At 44.6% G+C, this 17685-nt stretch overlaps 1 protein-coding gene across 4 annotated transcripts in view; it reads right to left on the bottom strand.

The window, feature by feature from the left end:
* Nucleotides 1-17685, bottom strand: part of MEIS1 (Meis homeobox 1) — a 137506-nt gene that overhangs the window by 22557 nt on the left and 97264 nt on the right. For all 4 annotated transcript variants that reach the window (XM_072741273.1, XM_072741272.1, XM_072741270.1 and 1 more), the window contains one exon: nt 2284-2360. In XM_072741273.1, coding sequence (XP_072597374.1) covers nt 2284-2360 — 77 coding nt within the window. The remainder of the gene's footprint in view (nt 1-2283; nt 2361-17685) is intronic.

The raw sequence follows: 17685 nt of genomic DNA, 5'->3' as shown, positions 1-17685 counted from the left end.
CGGGGAAATTCTCTACCATGTAGCTGTTAGAGCTGAAACAGTGGCCGAATACGAAACGATGAAGCGCCAGCCAAAGCCACTTCCTACTGCGTGCAGAAGTAGCGAGGACACTGGGACAGGACACAGCGCCAGGTGAGCACAGAATCATGTAAACGTGGTTTGTGTTCACGCACCTGCGCAGGACCGAGTGTCAGTGGGACGCTTGTGGTACGCCTGCATATAAAACTTTGGAAAGTGTTAGGACTCTTTTAAGGTCCCTTTTTCCTCTTCTACTTGCAAAACAGAGGAAGTTGCTTTCTGACCACCGCACAGAAGCCAGGAGAGTGACAACTGCATACTGTTTGGTGTCCCGGGAGTGCCTGCCTGCCCAGGCACCCGCAGGCAAGATCCCTCAAGTTTGTCCGCCTCAGGAAGGCAAGTTGCACGGGGATCTGTGCTCCGGCAACAACGTGTAGTTGGGAGTTTGCTAGCCACCCTGAAGGGCCAGGGGGAGGGCGATGGCGATGGCGAGTGCGACACATCACCTGGCGGCAGCGCTCGGGCCTTCCTTAAGCAGGGCTGGCCCTGTCGCTCCGTGGCCCTCCGATGGGAACATTTCCCAGGGAAATAACATTAGCGCCGCCTCCGTTGTATTAAAATCGCACCAAAACCCCCCACATTTTAAAAAAATAAATAAGTAAAATAAAAATGGAATCACACCATCGGTTTAACCTTGAAGAGACACCTGAATTCAGACGTGCACACAAAATTGATGCTCTACCCTATAAACTTCGTCCAGGAGGACCTGAAGCCTAAGTGCAAATATACAGTATCAACAGTCTCGAGAATTAAGATACAAGAGCGGGTACACAGGCCGACACAAATCCTCGGCAGCGACACGCTCCCAGCGGCACCTGGAGGGACGGTATGGCTCCCCTTGGCTCCCCAGCCACTCGACTAAAAAGGCCTGCAAAAATTGATCTCCCGAGGCTGCGGTCAGGTCGTCGAAATTGATAACCCTTACAAGCTATGCTTATGTGAGTCTGTCTGTGTCTTGCAGATAGTGCACTTTGTGAATTAATCCTCCAAAGGCAAATATATTGTAAGTAGCTTGTTATCTCTAAAATACTAAATTGAAGAATACATGGGATTATATTGACAGAAATTACATTTTCTGTAATGGGGTTTAATATATCTGGAATCTCTCCCAAAGGCTCCCAGGCTCTCTAACAGAGAAGGGTCTGTTAATGTAGGTGCAATGGACATCGAGAACAAATTTATTCACCAAAATGGATTAGGCCATGTAATCAGAGATTCGGTAATATTAATCTTTGACACTTATTGAACAGAAAGAAATACTTCTGTCTGCCAACTGGCATTCCCCGCTCTCCCCTTTCCCCAACCAGGCTGTGGGCCCTTTCTGGGTTTTACTTCAAAGAGGATAGGGTTTCCCCATCATAAACACTAATCTAAAAATATTAGGACAATTAATTAGATACACTTAGTTTGAGAGGATATTGGATTTCGATACCCTTCAAATATGACACTAGCTCCGGGTGATTATATGAACCTGGCTTTCAGCACACTCACAAAGGGTCATAAATCATACTTCTCCAAAGCCTCATTGCCATACCACCGCACGTTGTCAGAAGATTGTTGGCCGGTACTTGGTACGGGATCTCAGCTTCCCCCAAATCAGGAATTCACACATTTATTTAGAAACAGTATTGCACAGCCCGGAGATACATCGGGTTTTGAATAGCTTCAAAGTGGAGACATAAATAATATCTCTTTTTCCATGGAACAGAAGATAGGAGGCAACGGGAGACTATCCTCGAATGCTCAGCCCCAACAAAATAACCGCAGTTAGTTATTCACTGAATTTAAGACCTGACTGATATGTGATGGTGGATTTTCTTGTTCCACAGAAAATAGGATGATACCATTCTTTCTATCGATTATCCTAAAGGTGGGGGGGGGGGGGGGTGGCAAAAAGCCATTTATGGAGCCACGGTGAACGTGAATTAAAGACTTATTTACACTATGCCTAAGATTCGGATGGAAAGCAATGCAGTGTTGGTGTGTGTGTGTGCGTGTGTGTGTGTGTGTGTGTGTGTGTCTCGGGTTTCTCCCAGGCCGGCAAGTGCTCTCACCTATCAGTCAACCGTTTATTTTCACCTCTGGATCTGCAAGCCACCAGGGAAAACAGCAACAACTGGGTGTGTCTTCTCAATGCAAAACATTAGCTGCAGGTTGCCAGAGGGGGAAGCAGATTGTGTGCAAACGCAAAGCCAAATTACTTACCAATTGTTCACTTGAAGGATGGTGAGTCCTGTGTCTTGTGCCAACTGCTTTTTCTGTTCTTCAGAAGGGTAAGGATGCTGAAAGAGAACCAAAAAAGGTAAGTCTGTGCGCATATACTTTGGGCAGATAGTATAGTGCACATCACATGTCAGGTGCAATGCTAGGGGCTAGGGATTCAATAATAAACACATATGCTCTGTAAAAAAAAAAAATATATATATATATATATATGTATATATAAAAGCATTTATACTTCCCCATTATAAAATACTTTTATATATAAATATATATTTTACATATAAATAAAAATATATTTATTTTATATATAAATAAAATATTTATATATAAATATATATATATTTCAGGCAATATATAAATATATATATATATTTCAGGCAATATATAGGCTATTTTGTCAATAGCCTAAGTGTCTAGTGAAGTCTATAATTAAAGGTAAAAATGCTGAGGTGTGTCCCTCTTATTAATGGAATACTACATCATCTAATTAATGGCAGTAAAAGACAAGCCAATTACAAAGATTAGTGAAGTGTATAAATAGCTACTTAGGATACTTGCAGAACCTTGATACTGAGTTTATCCTTTAAAGGTTTATTTGTTGCAAACACAGGAAGTTTAGTATGATCTTCACTGTATTGTATAGGATTAAAATAAGGACAAGCCCTTTTCCATGACATGGAAGTATTATCACCTTGGTGTACTATTTTGGTCGAGCCACGGACTCCTAAAGCTGAACCATGTGGACCAACCACCTTAGCTGAGGTCCCCGGTAGTGAAGCACTTTGCTAAGCATGACATTTCCCTTCCAAAACACCATATTGCCAGATGCAAACATCAAAATTAAAGTGGGTGTAATTTTTTTTTTTTTTTTTAACCACTGATCATTGTAGCTCTTCTGAAACGCAAACAAATGACATTCAACCAAAGTTGGTTTCCATATCTGAATGTCAACACATGCTGGGATTCTGAACACAGGCCAGTACGAGGTCAAAGACCAGCATATTTTGCATGCTAGGAACAAGCCCGGCCATGTTCCTCATGAGTTAGAGTGGATAAAAAAGTATTACAGGATTAGATAATAGAATGAAATTCATACCCTCTTGAAAGAATGTTTGGAATTCTACTGAAATTGGTTTTGGCATAAAAACTTTTTGTTCCGTAATGAACTATATCTGAATCTGAAGCACACATTTCTGGAGCCTGGGACATGGTACCCGTCGATGGACACGTTGACTTGCTTCAGACACCGCATCCCAATAAATTCTCCCAAGACAAAAATCGTTCCGATAGTCAACGCTCTATTCCCGTGTGAATGCGAGAGGGCACCCTCAACTCTCAACTGAACTATCTGTGCCGTTGGAAACTAAATTCTGGTCTATTGAATGTTAATTAACATGGCTTTTAATCTCATTAATAATGTCTGATTAGATGCTAAGAAGTCTCGTTAATGACCACTTTAATGCTCTTATATGTAAGTTTAAATATGTTCTGTATCCGTACACGTGGGATTCGTTTGTGGGGAGCAGAGAGGTAGCAATTTTTCCCATAAGTATTGACTTTGATTGTCACTTAATCAATAAATACACAATTAGAATAAGGCTTTGCTTTCATGGAATATAGTGCCTTTCTCTAAAGAGCTCCAAGTATATTACAGACAGGACGGTAATTAATCCCCATTATATCCCTTCGAGGCACATAAATGGAATCTATTGTCCCTCCCGTCTCACAGGTGAGGAAACTGGCCAGGGAAAGACATGGGGGGCAGCCCACGTCTCGGTGGTGTTTCCCCTTCCCTTTGGGGTCGAAGCCTCACCCCGACCCACAGACGTGGCCAGCGCCTTTCCTGACCTTCCTTCTCTGCCTACTCAGCCCGTCCGGGCCACTGTCCAGCCAGGCCGCCCCCCACCCCCCGGGGCTCCGTGGCCTCCTGTGCACCCCCACCCCATGCTGCTGCGTCCTGTTCTCCCCACACACCACCCTGGTCCACCCCCCGGGCTCCGAAGCCTCCTGTCCACCCTGGCCCCACACCTCCTGTGCACCCCGGCTCCATGCTGCTGTGTCCTGTTCATCCCACACACCAGCTCGGCACCCCTGGGGCTCCACAGCCTCCTGTGCACCCTGGCCCCATGCTGCTGCCTCCTGTTTTCCAAACACACCAACCTGGCCCCACCCTGGGGATCCGTGGCCTTCTGTGCACCCCGGCCCCACGCTGCTGCGTCCTGTTCTCCCCATACACCAGCCCGGCACCCCTGGGGCTCTGCGGCCTCCCATGCACCCCGGCCCCATGCCTCCTGTGCACCCCGGTCCCACGCTGCTGCGTCCTGTTCTCTCCATACACCAGCCCGGCACCCCCCCCGGGGCTCCGTGGCCTCCCGTGCACCCCAGCCCCACACTGCCGGACAGAACACGTCCTGTTCTCCCACACATCAACCTGGCACGCCTGGGGCTCTGCAGCCTCCCGTGCACCCCAGCCCCACGCTGTTGCGTCCTGTTCTCCCCACACACCACCCTGGTCCCCACTCCAGCGTCCCGTTCTCATCCCCGCACAGAAGGCCGAGCCTCACCCACGCGGCGCCCACCCGCCCACCTGAAGGCTCTCACGTGGGTCTTTGCCATTTTCCCCAAGGCCCGAGCATCGCTCTCTGAAAGCACCTGCTCTTCTGAGTTGGGCCCCTTGGGGCTCTTCTCACTCACGGAGCGGCTCCCAAGTCCGTGACTTTCTCGTTCATTCCCGGCACGTGGCGGGAAACCAGGGAATATTCGTGAATCTGAGAAGGAGGCTGCAGGACGTCCGGCCACGACACGCAGACGCCCCCCACTCGGATGCAACATTGATAGCCCACAGGAGGTGTGCACAATCCGATTTGAGATCCACGGTGCTACTTTCCCGACTCCATTCCTTAAAGTGATGTCAACCCACTCCTCAAATGACGCTAGATAAGCTTCATAATAGGCTAAGACCACAGGTGACAATCACCCTGCTCGACATAAAGCCACTCATCACACACAACATCTCATGACTGGATGCTGAGCTGAGAGCAATTCTCTGCCCTGGGGTTTAAAACACAAGCTCCTGCTGCACAAGGGTTTGCCGCACAAGGCGAACCACATGCAGCTCTCAGCCTACGAACAGGTAAGGCTTGATATGTAGAGGTTCTACGTCTACACTAGTCGGAGAACGCTATAGATGGTCTACACGACCCTATCGGATGATATACGTGGTGCTGCCCTTCACTCGCTCTGAGACTTCAAACACGGGACAACTTTTCTAATTCTCAACTTGGTCATCTGGAGCTTAAGATCCATCAAAGCTAAAGGTTACCCATTAAGAGCCTGATTTTGAGATATGCCAACCTCAGCACCCAGTTGTTGGCCCTCCTTGCCGTATAGAGTCGTAGACACGCAGGCAAGTCGTTTCCGGTCTCTAACGTCTTCTGTAATTTGCTTACGGTGTCTCAGGTCCTGTTGAAAGCTCCGTGATTTTCAATAGAATTAATAAATACGTCAACAGTGTCTCTTCACCGTGGCGGGATGGCAATACCTTTTGCCCTGTCTTGTTAGTTGTGTCTTAATCTTATGACCACAACTGGATAAAAATTAATATTTATGCCATTTACCTTTAGTTGCTTTGAAAATTGAGAATTGTCACAGTCGTTTATTTGTGCTGTGTTTTCAAGAGTATTTCTGCATGCCTGTTTGTGAGTAAGTTTTACAACCATTCTTACAAAGCAAATGGAACTCACGTTTTATTTATGCAGGTGGTGTCAGGGAAATTCTCTCTGGGTCATTAAAATTACCTGAATCATTACAGCTTCAAAGAGCAACCGATGGCCCTCAAAATTTCAGCGCAAGTTTAGGGTGTTCCTTCACATCATGCAGTTTCTGATTTCATAATTTAAATATCATAAAATGAGAAAGTTCTAGCCTTTTTTTTTCCCCCTCTGTCACTTTTCATGTGATCTGATTTTAAGTAATTGGAACAAACTGTGTCTAATTTCATGCAGCATAATTGCTAGGCAGCCTCAAGCTATGGAGACCCAGCACTCTGTCTCCATTAAACAATTCTTAGTCATTCAGGATATATTTTTTTTTAATAGAAATGAATGAGCCTGGGATGAAATTAAATGTCACAATAATCTGGTCGTTGGTAAGGGGGGGTGGGGTGGGGAAGAAGGTGTCAACAAAATTCCCTAAACCCTCGTCTATGGTAGAGAGATTGAATTCTTTCTTTTTCTCATAGTTCTTGGCCTGGGTGTCCCACAGACTTTTAATTCCCTGAAAAAAAAAAAATCCATAATTGCTAGAATCACATGAAAGCCATGACTTCAGGTAGCTAATCCACAGTCAGCCAAAAATTCACAAAGAAGCAAGCTTTTAACTGAAATCCCGTATCTTTAAGTATCTCAAATCCTATGCATCTTTCCCTAAATAAGCTTTTTGTGGACAGTATGAGTAATTCCTTTGTAGACTGAGAGAAAAAATGACTTGACAAAAACCCAACCTGCCACGAGCAAGGCTGCTGTAACAACATTCAAAATCCTGTTGCGTTATGCCCACAGGGCGCGTGAGGCTGTAAGAGGGGCAAAGGTAGACATCATTTTACAAAAGAGATGAAGAGAAGAGCCATTTTTTAGGAAGAAAAATGGGAAATTCATTCCAAACCATTGCAACGGAGAGTCTAGGTCACCGCGGGCCGTTCTCCTGAACACCTTTGCTGTTAACGGCAAGGACACTAGTTTAAGAAAGCTCGGTAGGTGCTCAGGAAGGGAAGAGGGGTTGCACTTGCCAGATACACCAATCAACCTAATCACTTTGGGATATCAAAGCAAATTTGACCACAGTCCAATAGGTAGTGACAGGAGACCTCGCCTTTGTTGTGTACATTAGCCTCATGCCATTATCTCTTAAAAGCTTAATTATTTGCAAACAATTGATCAAGATGGGAATTTGAGAAAGGATATGCAGGGGCCACTGGGAGAACTGCAACGCATTAAGAGAGCAAACAAAATTACCTTTAGATCTTACAATCGGAATTAACGATTGAGACGGGACAGCGAGGCAGGGCAGTAGCTGTAAGGGTTCTTTCCCGAGTGTTTCCCATTTGATCTGCATTAACACCTCGGGAATGAGTGAAAGCCATAAAAGAGTGATTATGTCAGGGTAAAGCTGACCCTCCCTTCCAGCCCTAAACCTGCACACGTGTCCAAGACTGGCCTCGCTGGGGAGAGGGGCCACGCTGGGCTCCGTGGGAAAAGAAGCGGCCTGGGGGCAGCGCAACCCCAGCCGCAGGAGGAACTCCCGACACGAGCATCCTGATTTCGAGAATCGCGGCTCTGACTCCTCCTCCCCGGGGAGTAAGAGTCCCCTGTCCTGCGGAAATACAGTGTGCCACCCCCCCCTTCCTGCATGGCTGGCTCTCCGGGGCGACTCGGAATAATGGCCCAGTGGAGCAGGGATTGCGGCCTAGGGCCTTCGAGGAATCGCCCGCTCCCTGGAGGGTGGGGCCTGGGTAGCCCAAGTGGTTAAAGACCGGCCCAAGGAGACCTAAAGTGAAGTCGGAACTGTCACTGGAGCCCAAAGAATAGAAGGCGACAGAAAGAAAATGGCAACGTGCTGAAGAAAGTTATCCCTGTGAGCAATTCCAATTCTTATTTCTTGAGGTTGGGATGGGACAGGGGGTTGGGAGGCCGCCTAGCTGGTGCTCGCACGTTTGCAGCACCTTGGAAGGACACTTATTTACTTAAACAATCGAGCAGACAGTTGCAGATGAGCATCTGCGGCAAAAGAAAGAAAAGAAAGAAAGAAAAAAAAAAAAAAAAACCAACTCTTCGGGACACACACAGATGGAAAATGTCCAGTCTTCTATCTTAACGATATCCTTGACCAAATGTACGCCTTTCATCAAATTTTCCACCCCTGACTGCAAAGGTGGATGCCAAGACGGTGATGAACTTTATCTTATCTGCCCTGGTAACCGAGTTTCAATAACCTCCCCTCCCTCCCTGCCTCGCCCACTCCAACAGCACATTGTAATGGCCGCAGAAAATTTGAAAATAATCCTGTACAGAGCTCGCTGGTGAGATAATGGAAGGCTACGCTGCCCCTGCTCAAGCCTCAGATTAGTAATTTCTTGTGACACACAACTGCCTCTGTACCGAAACTGCAGAAACAGCTATAACAAAGCAATAGAGGTGGAAGCAATTTTCCAAGCAAAATGTTACATGCTATACTTTAAAAGGTATGGGCCTGGGTACCGTGGGAGCCCGTCTAAGAGGACGAATGACGGCGACTGTGCAATGTGTCCCTTACCCAGGCGATGCTCTCTGTCGCTTGGCTGAATCATGTCGGAAGAACAATTTTGGAACTTCTTTTATTCTTCTTCCTCTAGCCCTTTTGCCTCCCCCACAGCTAGGTTTAATGCATTAATATAAGTTGACCTTGAGCTAAACTCTGGTATGTGATGGAGAGATACTCCCTTGAAAGTAAAAAAAAAAAAAAGAAGAAAAAAAGCTACCATATGGCTTTTAACCATTAGATCTCTGTGTTCTTTTAAAACTTCTATGGGGTTTTTGACACTAAGGGAACACGGTGGGTCTAAATCAAAACAACTAGCTATATAGCTATAGATCTGACCTCTCCGAAGAGCAGCGGCGGAGACTTGCTAACCAAATATATTTGTATTTGCTTGATAGAATTTCTGCTGGCCTCCAGAAACTTCTCCCACTTTAAGTAAACTTGCAGCCCTGTTCCCCTTCTGCATTGACTATGAATAGCTTACACTGTGACAATTACATTGATCCAGGATACTTTTTTCCTTAAAAAAAAAAGAAAAAGAAAAAATCCATAATGCTTCCCTATTGTCTTTCAGCTTTATGAATTAGTTTTACTGTTTCAGTGAATGCTTTTTTGTCTTTTGACTGCACATTATCAAAGAGACACTTTGTGCCTCCCATTTGCATTACAAAAGCAGGGCATCGTGCAGTGGGAAGAACATAGCCTGAATGCATAGTAGTGGAGTCCTGCATCCTCACTCTTGCTGGAATCAAAAGAAGAACCGGTGCTGCTGCCCGGGACTGGCTAAGAAGCCAAGAGTGTTTGGAGCATCATCAGCGAAGTCACAGGACTTCGACCTGCTTTTTTAATTCTCCACCAACGCGCCTCCGATGAAAGGTGCGCCACTGATTGCTCGCCCTGGCTTTCTCTTGAAGCCTCGTCAAGCCATTTTTCCAGACAGCCCCTCTGATTTCTTGTCTCTCCAGGAGCAGCTGTCAGAAGTTGCTGGTGGGGCGAGGCAAGTGGGGAAGTCAGGTGGGAATCTCCAAACTCCATCTTATCATCTCGTGGAAATGGCAGAAGCGGGGAAGGAAAAGTTGGAAGATATTTCACAGCGACCTTTACTTTTGCACTGATGAGGCTACCTGGATGACACACGGCATCGAAAACGTTGCTTTCCAGTCCACTGTAAGAGGCCCAGAGGCCACTACCTTGCCTGTCTCATCTCGCTGACCTTTTACTTTCTTGTAAACATCAAATAACTATAAAATCAAAACACTAAACAACAACAAAAACCCCAAATGCTTATATATTTGGGATTTCACAGTCCTTCGCACAGAGGATTTTTTTTTTTAAGTTGCTTGCAATTCTACAACAGTGACAATGTTTTAGATCTATTCCCTAGTAGCTATATGTCTCTCTATATATATGTTTCGGGAGGATTTTTAAGGATATGCATTAAAGCATAAAATTTAGACTGTAAATTAGCAATTACTTATACCCTCCTCCTAAAAGTATTAAAATTCATGAAGAGTGCTAAAATTATTTTGAATAGTTATGATTATTAATGAACTCCCTGAATATTGATTCTCTTGGTAGAAGACCATGGCTATAAAAGGAAACACAAAAAGGCCAATAAGAAAAACATGGTGGGGGGCGCCTGGGTGGCTCAGTCTTGGTAAGCATCTGCCTTTGGCTCGGGTCATGATCCCAGGTCCTGGGATCCAGCCCCATATGCCGCACCCTACTCAGCAGGGAGTCTGCTTCTCCCTCTGCCCCTCCCCCTGCTGTGCTCACTCTCTCTCTCTCTCTCTCTCTCTCAAATAAAAATTTTTTTAAAAAAGAAAGAAAAACATAGTGGGAGGAGCAGGGGGTTTGGCGGGGGATGGGGAGAAAAGTCGTGGTTCATTTTTGGGCCCCCTTCGAATCATTTTAAATCACAGCTCATTTGAGCTCTTACTGTTTGTAGGAAGGACGGACACGTTACATGGGTCATGTCTGCGCTCTTGGCAACGCCGATGAGTGGGGACTACGCTTGGCTCCATTTCACAGGTGCGGAAGCTGAGGTTTGGCTGGGTCAAACACACACACACACACGCACACACACATGCACCATCGCTCTCGGCAACTTAGTTCTCGGGCCAGGTCTGCCCTCCCCTGAGTTTTTCCACCTGGCTGTACTCCCACGGATGTCCCGTCCCAGTCTCCATCCCCTATTTTGAAGCTATATCTTAAAACCAAATACATAATGGAGCATGAACTAAGTTCTTTTTTTTTTTTTTTTTAAGATTTTCTTTATTTATTCATGAGAGACACACAGAGGCAGAGACACAGGCAGAGGGAGAAGCAGGCTCCCGGCGGGGAGCCCAATGTGGGACTCGATCCCAGGACCCCGGGGTCATGCCCTGGGATGACCTAAGTTCTTAACTGTGGCCAACAGTGACCGAAGGCTTCTCTGCATTCCAACAGCTGTGAACCAGGAGAGAGCTGCTTTTCGGCCACTCACCGCCCCCGCCCATGAGCCCACTGCCTCTGCCCCGGAGGCAAACACTGAGGGGCGGAGCTGGAGCCCTGGGGTGAAAGGGAACTCCCCACAACCTTATCCCACGTGTTCCCTCCAGCATCCATCCGAAGGGACTTTGTTGAATAGCTCAGCAGTAAGAGAAGCCGTAATGATAACAGGAATTAGGGACTGAGGATGTGCACGGCTCTGTTCCAAATGTTTTACACGTGATCCTTCCTAACCTCAGGAGGCAGGCACAACTATTATGCCCATTTCACAGATGGGGAGACTCGGGCACAGAACGCATGGATGACGTTCTCAAGCGCACAGCTGGTCGGAAGTAGAGCTGGGATCTGAAACTTGGTCGCCACCAATGTGGTGGGATGTGCAAGCTGGGAAGAGTCACTCCCAAACTACCCTGTATTTTATCTATCATCTATCTATCTATCTATCTATCTATCTATATATCTATATATCTATCTACCTATCTTTAAAGATTTTATTTATTTATTCATGAGAGACCCAGAGAGAGAGGCAGAGACACAGGCAGAGGGAGAAGCAGGCTCCACACAGGGAGCCCAACGTGGGACTCAATCCTGAGACCCCGGGGTCATGCCCTGAGCGGAAGGCAGGCACTCAACTGCTGAGCCCCCCGGGGGGCCCCACTATTCTGTATTTTAAGTGACAGTGCAGCAGTCCCACTCCTCCAGGATGAGTGAATGTACAGGATGATCACTACGTTATGACCAAGCTATTATACTCAGGTGTGTCTGTGTCTTTTCTTTCTACAACTCTGTCCTATTAATGGAAGTGATCATAGATTTGGCTACAAGATACAAAACTCAGTGGAACGAGTACATCTCTCACTTTATTCGTGTCTGTAACATGGCTTATGGATACAGGGCCGAGGGTGCCCTGTGCACAAGGAATGCCTGCTATTCCATATGACCCCACGACAATATACCTTAAAGTGTCTGCTTTGGGGGCACCTGGGCGGCTCAGTGGGTGAAGCGTCAGCCTTGTGCTCTCAGGTCACGATCCCCGGGTCCTGGGATCGAGCCCCGTGTCGGGCTCCCTGCTCCTGGGAGAGTCTGCTTCTCCCTCTGCCGCTCTCCCCTGCTCCCTCTTTCTCTTTCTCTCTCTCAAATAAATAAATAAAATCTTTTTTTTTTTATTTTTTTTTCTTTTTTTTTTTTTTTCTTTTTTTTTTATTTTTTTTTTCTTTTTTCTTTTTTCTTTTTTTTAATTGTCTGCTTTGAAATAAGTTGTTGTGTCTGTTTGGGGGTTTGTGAGGTCTTTTTCCTAATTCCTTTCATTCCTTATGTGATTCTTAATCAAAGGTGAGTCAAATTACATGTGGAAATCATTACATTTTAGGAGGTCACCTATAAAAACATACAAATGCTATTCTCATTCACGGTGCGGGTAGCTCACAATTCTGTGTGCCCAATAAATATTTGTTGTATGAATGAACGAGTGCGATTGAAGTCAGAGACACCCACAATGCCTCAACCAGCATTTATAAGTAGATGGCTTCAGGTAAACACCAGAAAACCAGCAGCCTTCTCTCAATAAGTACGCATCCTTCTCACTCAGTCCTATAAATCCCAAACCAGTGCTGCTTTTATTTACTTTAAGTGATGTCTACATAGTGCTTACTCCGTGCTAGGCAATGTTCTCAGTGGTTTGCAAGTAGTCACTCATTTAATCCGTATAACAAGCCTACGAGGTGTTTTTTCCTTTATGTAAGGGATGAGGAAGCTGAGGCATGGCGTCTCCTACTTGCAACGTGGATGGAGCCCTAGGCAGTCTAGTTCTGCAGCCCACGCTCCTAATTATTGGGTTATCCTAGTAAGTCTTTCTTAACTATAATTTCCCCCCAAAGTTTCTCCAGAATCCACCCAATGCTGTTCTCATCGGGCTTATTTGTCACAAAAGTTCCCTTCCCACTCACACTGGGAGGTGATGAAATTCAAGTTCTCCATCTTCTGGAGCTCAGCACAGGCCTGAAGGAAGGATAAAGGAGACCACTTTCCCAAGAATGTCACCCTGACATAAAGATAAAACGAAACAATGGCACACCATCCTGGGCCATTTTTCTAATGGGCGGGGGCGGGGGAGGGAAAGAATTTCACCACCGATTTTTTTTATTATTATTGTAATAAACTCCAAGGAAGTGAGGATCTTTTCCAATCCACATGCAGCTCATCTCTACTCTTTCAGAGAGCATGCCAGCTAAGAGCAGACCTATCCCCAACCTGAAGAACACTTTTCCACTTTAAAAACACCAAAAATAAATAAATAAATAAATAAATAAATAAATAAATAAATAAATAAATAAATAAATAAGATAAAAGTAAAGAGGTTTCAAAACCATTAAGGGAAAAGACAAGGAGGATGAGACACAATGACACCATATTCGGAATGAGTCTGTTGACGGTAATCAGTGATCATTATTGCTCTTACGGATGCCCCGTCCGGCATGAAACATCCAGGAAAAATCCGTGCGTAAAGGAGAAAGCGTCCATAAGGTAGAAGCACAAATGGTGTATCTGCTGAGGAGATTTTTGAGAGTCGGAGTATAGAGACGGGGAGAGAGAGGGAGAGCGAGAGGAAGGCTTCGTGCCGCTCCCAATATGACTAAAGACCCCTGGAACCGGTTCTCATTCTTCGTGCTAATTTTCCCACTTAAATTACAGTGATGGTGTAGCCTCATCTCATTAGAGATCATTGTCCCCAGTAGACAGTTGTGTTTATGGGGGACGCTGGCTGTTCCACACCTGCTGATCAGGTTGCTATGTGATCAAGGCTGCATACAAACAGCAGCCTCGAGCTTGCTGGACTGCGACTGATGAGCCCGGGCTAATTCAGGGGTGATTATGTAGTTTACTGGACCACTAAACCTCTTTAAGCTTGTAATTACTGCCTATTTGAGTAAAGAACATTCAAAAGCAATTCACTGCATCATGCCTGCCACAGCTGGAAGCAGGCTGCCAGCAGTCTGTGGGGACATTAAAATCTACAGGGACGTGGATGGAAGCCCAGCTAGCAGACACTGTCAGCAGCTCCGCAGCCAAGGATGTGCACATTCCCGCTCACCTCTCCTGACCAAGCTTACCATTAAAGGTGCGGGGAAAACTATAGAACAGCCATAAAGATGACAAATAATGGAATCTAATGGTACAAACTACATTTTAATGATTCCCCCCTCCTTTTGTAAAGCTAAAATTTTAAAAGTCTTTTCAAATGTCAAAGAGAAGTGGGGGGGGGGAGAGAGCAAGAGAGAGAGAGAGAGAGCACATGTGCTTCAAATAATATACACTGCTGAGATTTACTGTGTATGTGCTAAAAGTTCCACCCCCCCAAAAATACCAGCTTGAAAACAAAATACCCACCTTTTATGCTTGCTAAAAGAACCGAGACGTATAGTCATTTTCGATCTCTTCCACCCACTTAGCTGCTGTGTTTATAACCTTAGCCGGGAAAATATTGTTTAGCTACTTGATTGACATCTTCTAAAATCACATGTGTAATTTTTGCTGTTAATGAATTAAAATGCCACTCAGACACCTGAGTGAGATTTACTTTCAAGAGTCAGGGAAGATTTAGGGGGAAAAAATATATATATATATATCAGTATTTATCAATGTTCTCATTTTCTTTTGCTGTCACCTTAACAACTGCAGTTCTTTTGTATAACAAAAGTGTAAAACATGCTTTGCATTGCTGCGGGTATAATTATTACTTGTCTCTAAGTAACAAAAAAAGACTGGAACTTAATGAAGGGGGATTAAGTTAATTTCTTTTTTAGCTAACAGTTTCCTGTCTCTTAAAATGTAGACCTTGGTGAATATGTTCAGGGAAGGAAAACTAAGCTTTTTATTTCACTAAAATCTCCACTTTGGAATATTGATATTAAAATATTAAGATGATGTTTATTCTTTAAAAGTATGTAAATTTGGTATTAAATAAAGCCACAGAAATCCTCTCTGACTACTCCATCCAAAGTCCACAGATCCAGGGGGTTTATGTGTTATCTAGACATCATTCCTATTAATATTCATTAGGTGGGTCTGCTTGCATTTTTATAAGCTGTGAGAGAGGCAAAAGAAACAATCAGAATTCTTTAACACACAGGCATTATCAATTCAACATATGCCAAATAGCAGCGCACCCAGATCTGAAGTTAAGATTCAAATGCAATTTACCTTTACTAAGCTAATTTTCATGAAAACTCTTTTCTCTTCACCCATTGTAGTCTGAGCTATTTAATTATGTCTATTCTCTGTAACATACACTTCAATTTTTAATTTAAGAGATTATTCAGCACTATACTTTATCTTGGTTAACAACAAAACTCTTATCTTACAATCAAACTAAAGAGAATTTCCCCTTAAGGAAAAAAAAAAAAAACACCCTAAAAACTTCAAATTGTTTTAGTAATAAGATTACCTTTATCTTTATGAACCTTCTTAAGCAAACCCTTTTTAACTTCCCAAAGCATTGACTGATGTGAAGTCCCTGCCTGTCTCCAGAGTAGATTATACAACAGGGAAGAGTCTTAGTCAAAATTGGGGCAGATCCCCCATATTTGTGCACGAATTATATTTTCTCGGTTGTCCAATCTAACGGGACAGGGACATGCTAGCATGCTGCGGGCGTATTTTGGGGGGTGGGGACGGTTCTCACAGATCTCAGAGAAGTTCATGGAACATCTTAGGTGGGTGGGAGAAAGAGCCGGACCTGCCATCAACAACATTATAAGACAGAGTTGGCAGAAATAAAGGTATTCAATGAAAGCTGACTTGATCAAAGCATTCCAGTCCTAGGAGCCTCAGCTTCCCTGTTGGTCAAATGAGCATGACAAAACTGGCGGCCGTCGTATGAGACAACATACGTCAAATTGCTCAGCAGAGTGCGTAGCGTATATCTAGTGCTTAGTAGACAGTAACTGAGTTGGTGATGACCCTAAAGGTTGGGCTAATCCATGGAAATACACATAAAACACAATGACTTGAGCAATGCAAAGGCTCAAACTTTGGTTTAAGACTTTGAGTTTGGGGGATCCCTTTACACTTTACATCTTCAAAGGCTTTTCATTATATTTTACCACATTTGAGCCTTACAATTATCGGGCATGTCTGGAAGGACAGATAAGCGTCGTTGCCTCCATCATATACGAGAAAAACACAAGACTCCCAGTGCACACCTGGCAGGTGACATGGCCAGGAAGTTGTAGCTCTTGGACCTGGAGCCCAGCCTCCTGGAATTCCATCTCATCGCCCTTACACTCTACCAAAGCTCAAAGTGTACCTTGTTGATGATAAAATAGCTGCAACCACATCTGTCAGAAATCTACTGTGAGTCAGTGGCCCCGGCCTCTGTTTTAATGAGTAAATGGGCATCGTTCTCTATGCAGGATGGAACCAAGAGCACAGGCTAACACCAGACAAAAGAGAATACCTTTCAAATTGGGTGGCATCATTTCGAATAAAACTTATGTAAGTGATCCAACTGGGATTTGGCCCTTCCAGAGCAGGCTTTTCTGGGAAAGAAATAGCCTTACCCAAGAGGTAGGAAGTGTGCTCCTCTTTGGAACAGCTAGAAGGTTTTGTTTTATTGATTGTGTCTTTCTTTGCCATTTCACGTGTGACACAGGATGCTAATTACACACACAAGAGGCCTAACTGCCCCTTCCTAAGTCACTTTCTAAGAGAACTTAGACCCATGTGTAACCCATGGAGCATAGGAGAGTGATCATTAGGCCCATTTCTGCTTTGGTGACATAGTTACACATTGACAAAAGGAAAACATTTTAAGAGTTACTGGTTTCCAGAGGGGCAGTTAGGTATACTGATTTAGTTAAATAGCTGGAAGTTAAGTCCTGGGACCCACACGAACTGTGTGAGCTTGATCAAAGCATTCCAGTCCTAGGAGCCTCAGCTTCCCTGTTGGTCAAACAAGCATGACAAAACTGGCGGCCATCGGATGAGACAACATACGTCAAATTGCCCAGCAGAGTGCGTAGCGTATATCTAGTGCTTAGTAGATAGTAACTGAGTTGGTGATGACCCTAAAGGTTGGGCTAATCCATGGAAATACACATAAAACATACATAATTTGCAATTTGTTGCAAAAAAAGGTCAGATTAGGTAATTCTAGTGGTTTTCTCCCCTGGAGCTAAATCAGTCTCCTCCCCCCCTTAGAATTTAAATTAGGTTTTAATGTTTTTCTGCAATTATCTTTATTTGGACAAACTCACTTCCAAAATATCTAAAGGCAGGGCCACCTTCAAAGGCAATCACACAGGGCCCCCACATAGAAGGGTCCCACTCCTGGTTTAATGTGTGGCTATTACCAGCTCAAAATTCTTCATAATTGTGATTTTTAAATTTTAATTTATTTTAATTTTTAAAAAAGATTTATTTATCTATTTTAGAAAGAGAGAGAGAGAGAGAGTGCACGCATGTGCACAAGCAAGAGGGGCAGAGGCAGAGGAAGAGAGAGAATCCTAAGAAGACTCCCTGGCCAGCACAGAGCCCTTCTTGGGGCTTGAGTCACGACCCTGAGATCACAACCTGAGCAGAAATCAAGAATCAGATGCTCAA

Source organism: Vulpes vulpes, chromosome 16 (genome assembly GCF_048418805.1).
Source record: "Vulpes vulpes isolate BD-2025 chromosome 16, VulVul3, whole genome shotgun sequence".
NCBI lineage: Eukaryota > Metazoa > Chordata > Mammalia > Carnivora > Canidae > Vulpes > Vulpes vulpes.
The sequence above is the reverse complement of the archived record's forward strand: the minus strand, read 5'-3'. Positions and strand labels throughout refer to the sequence as shown.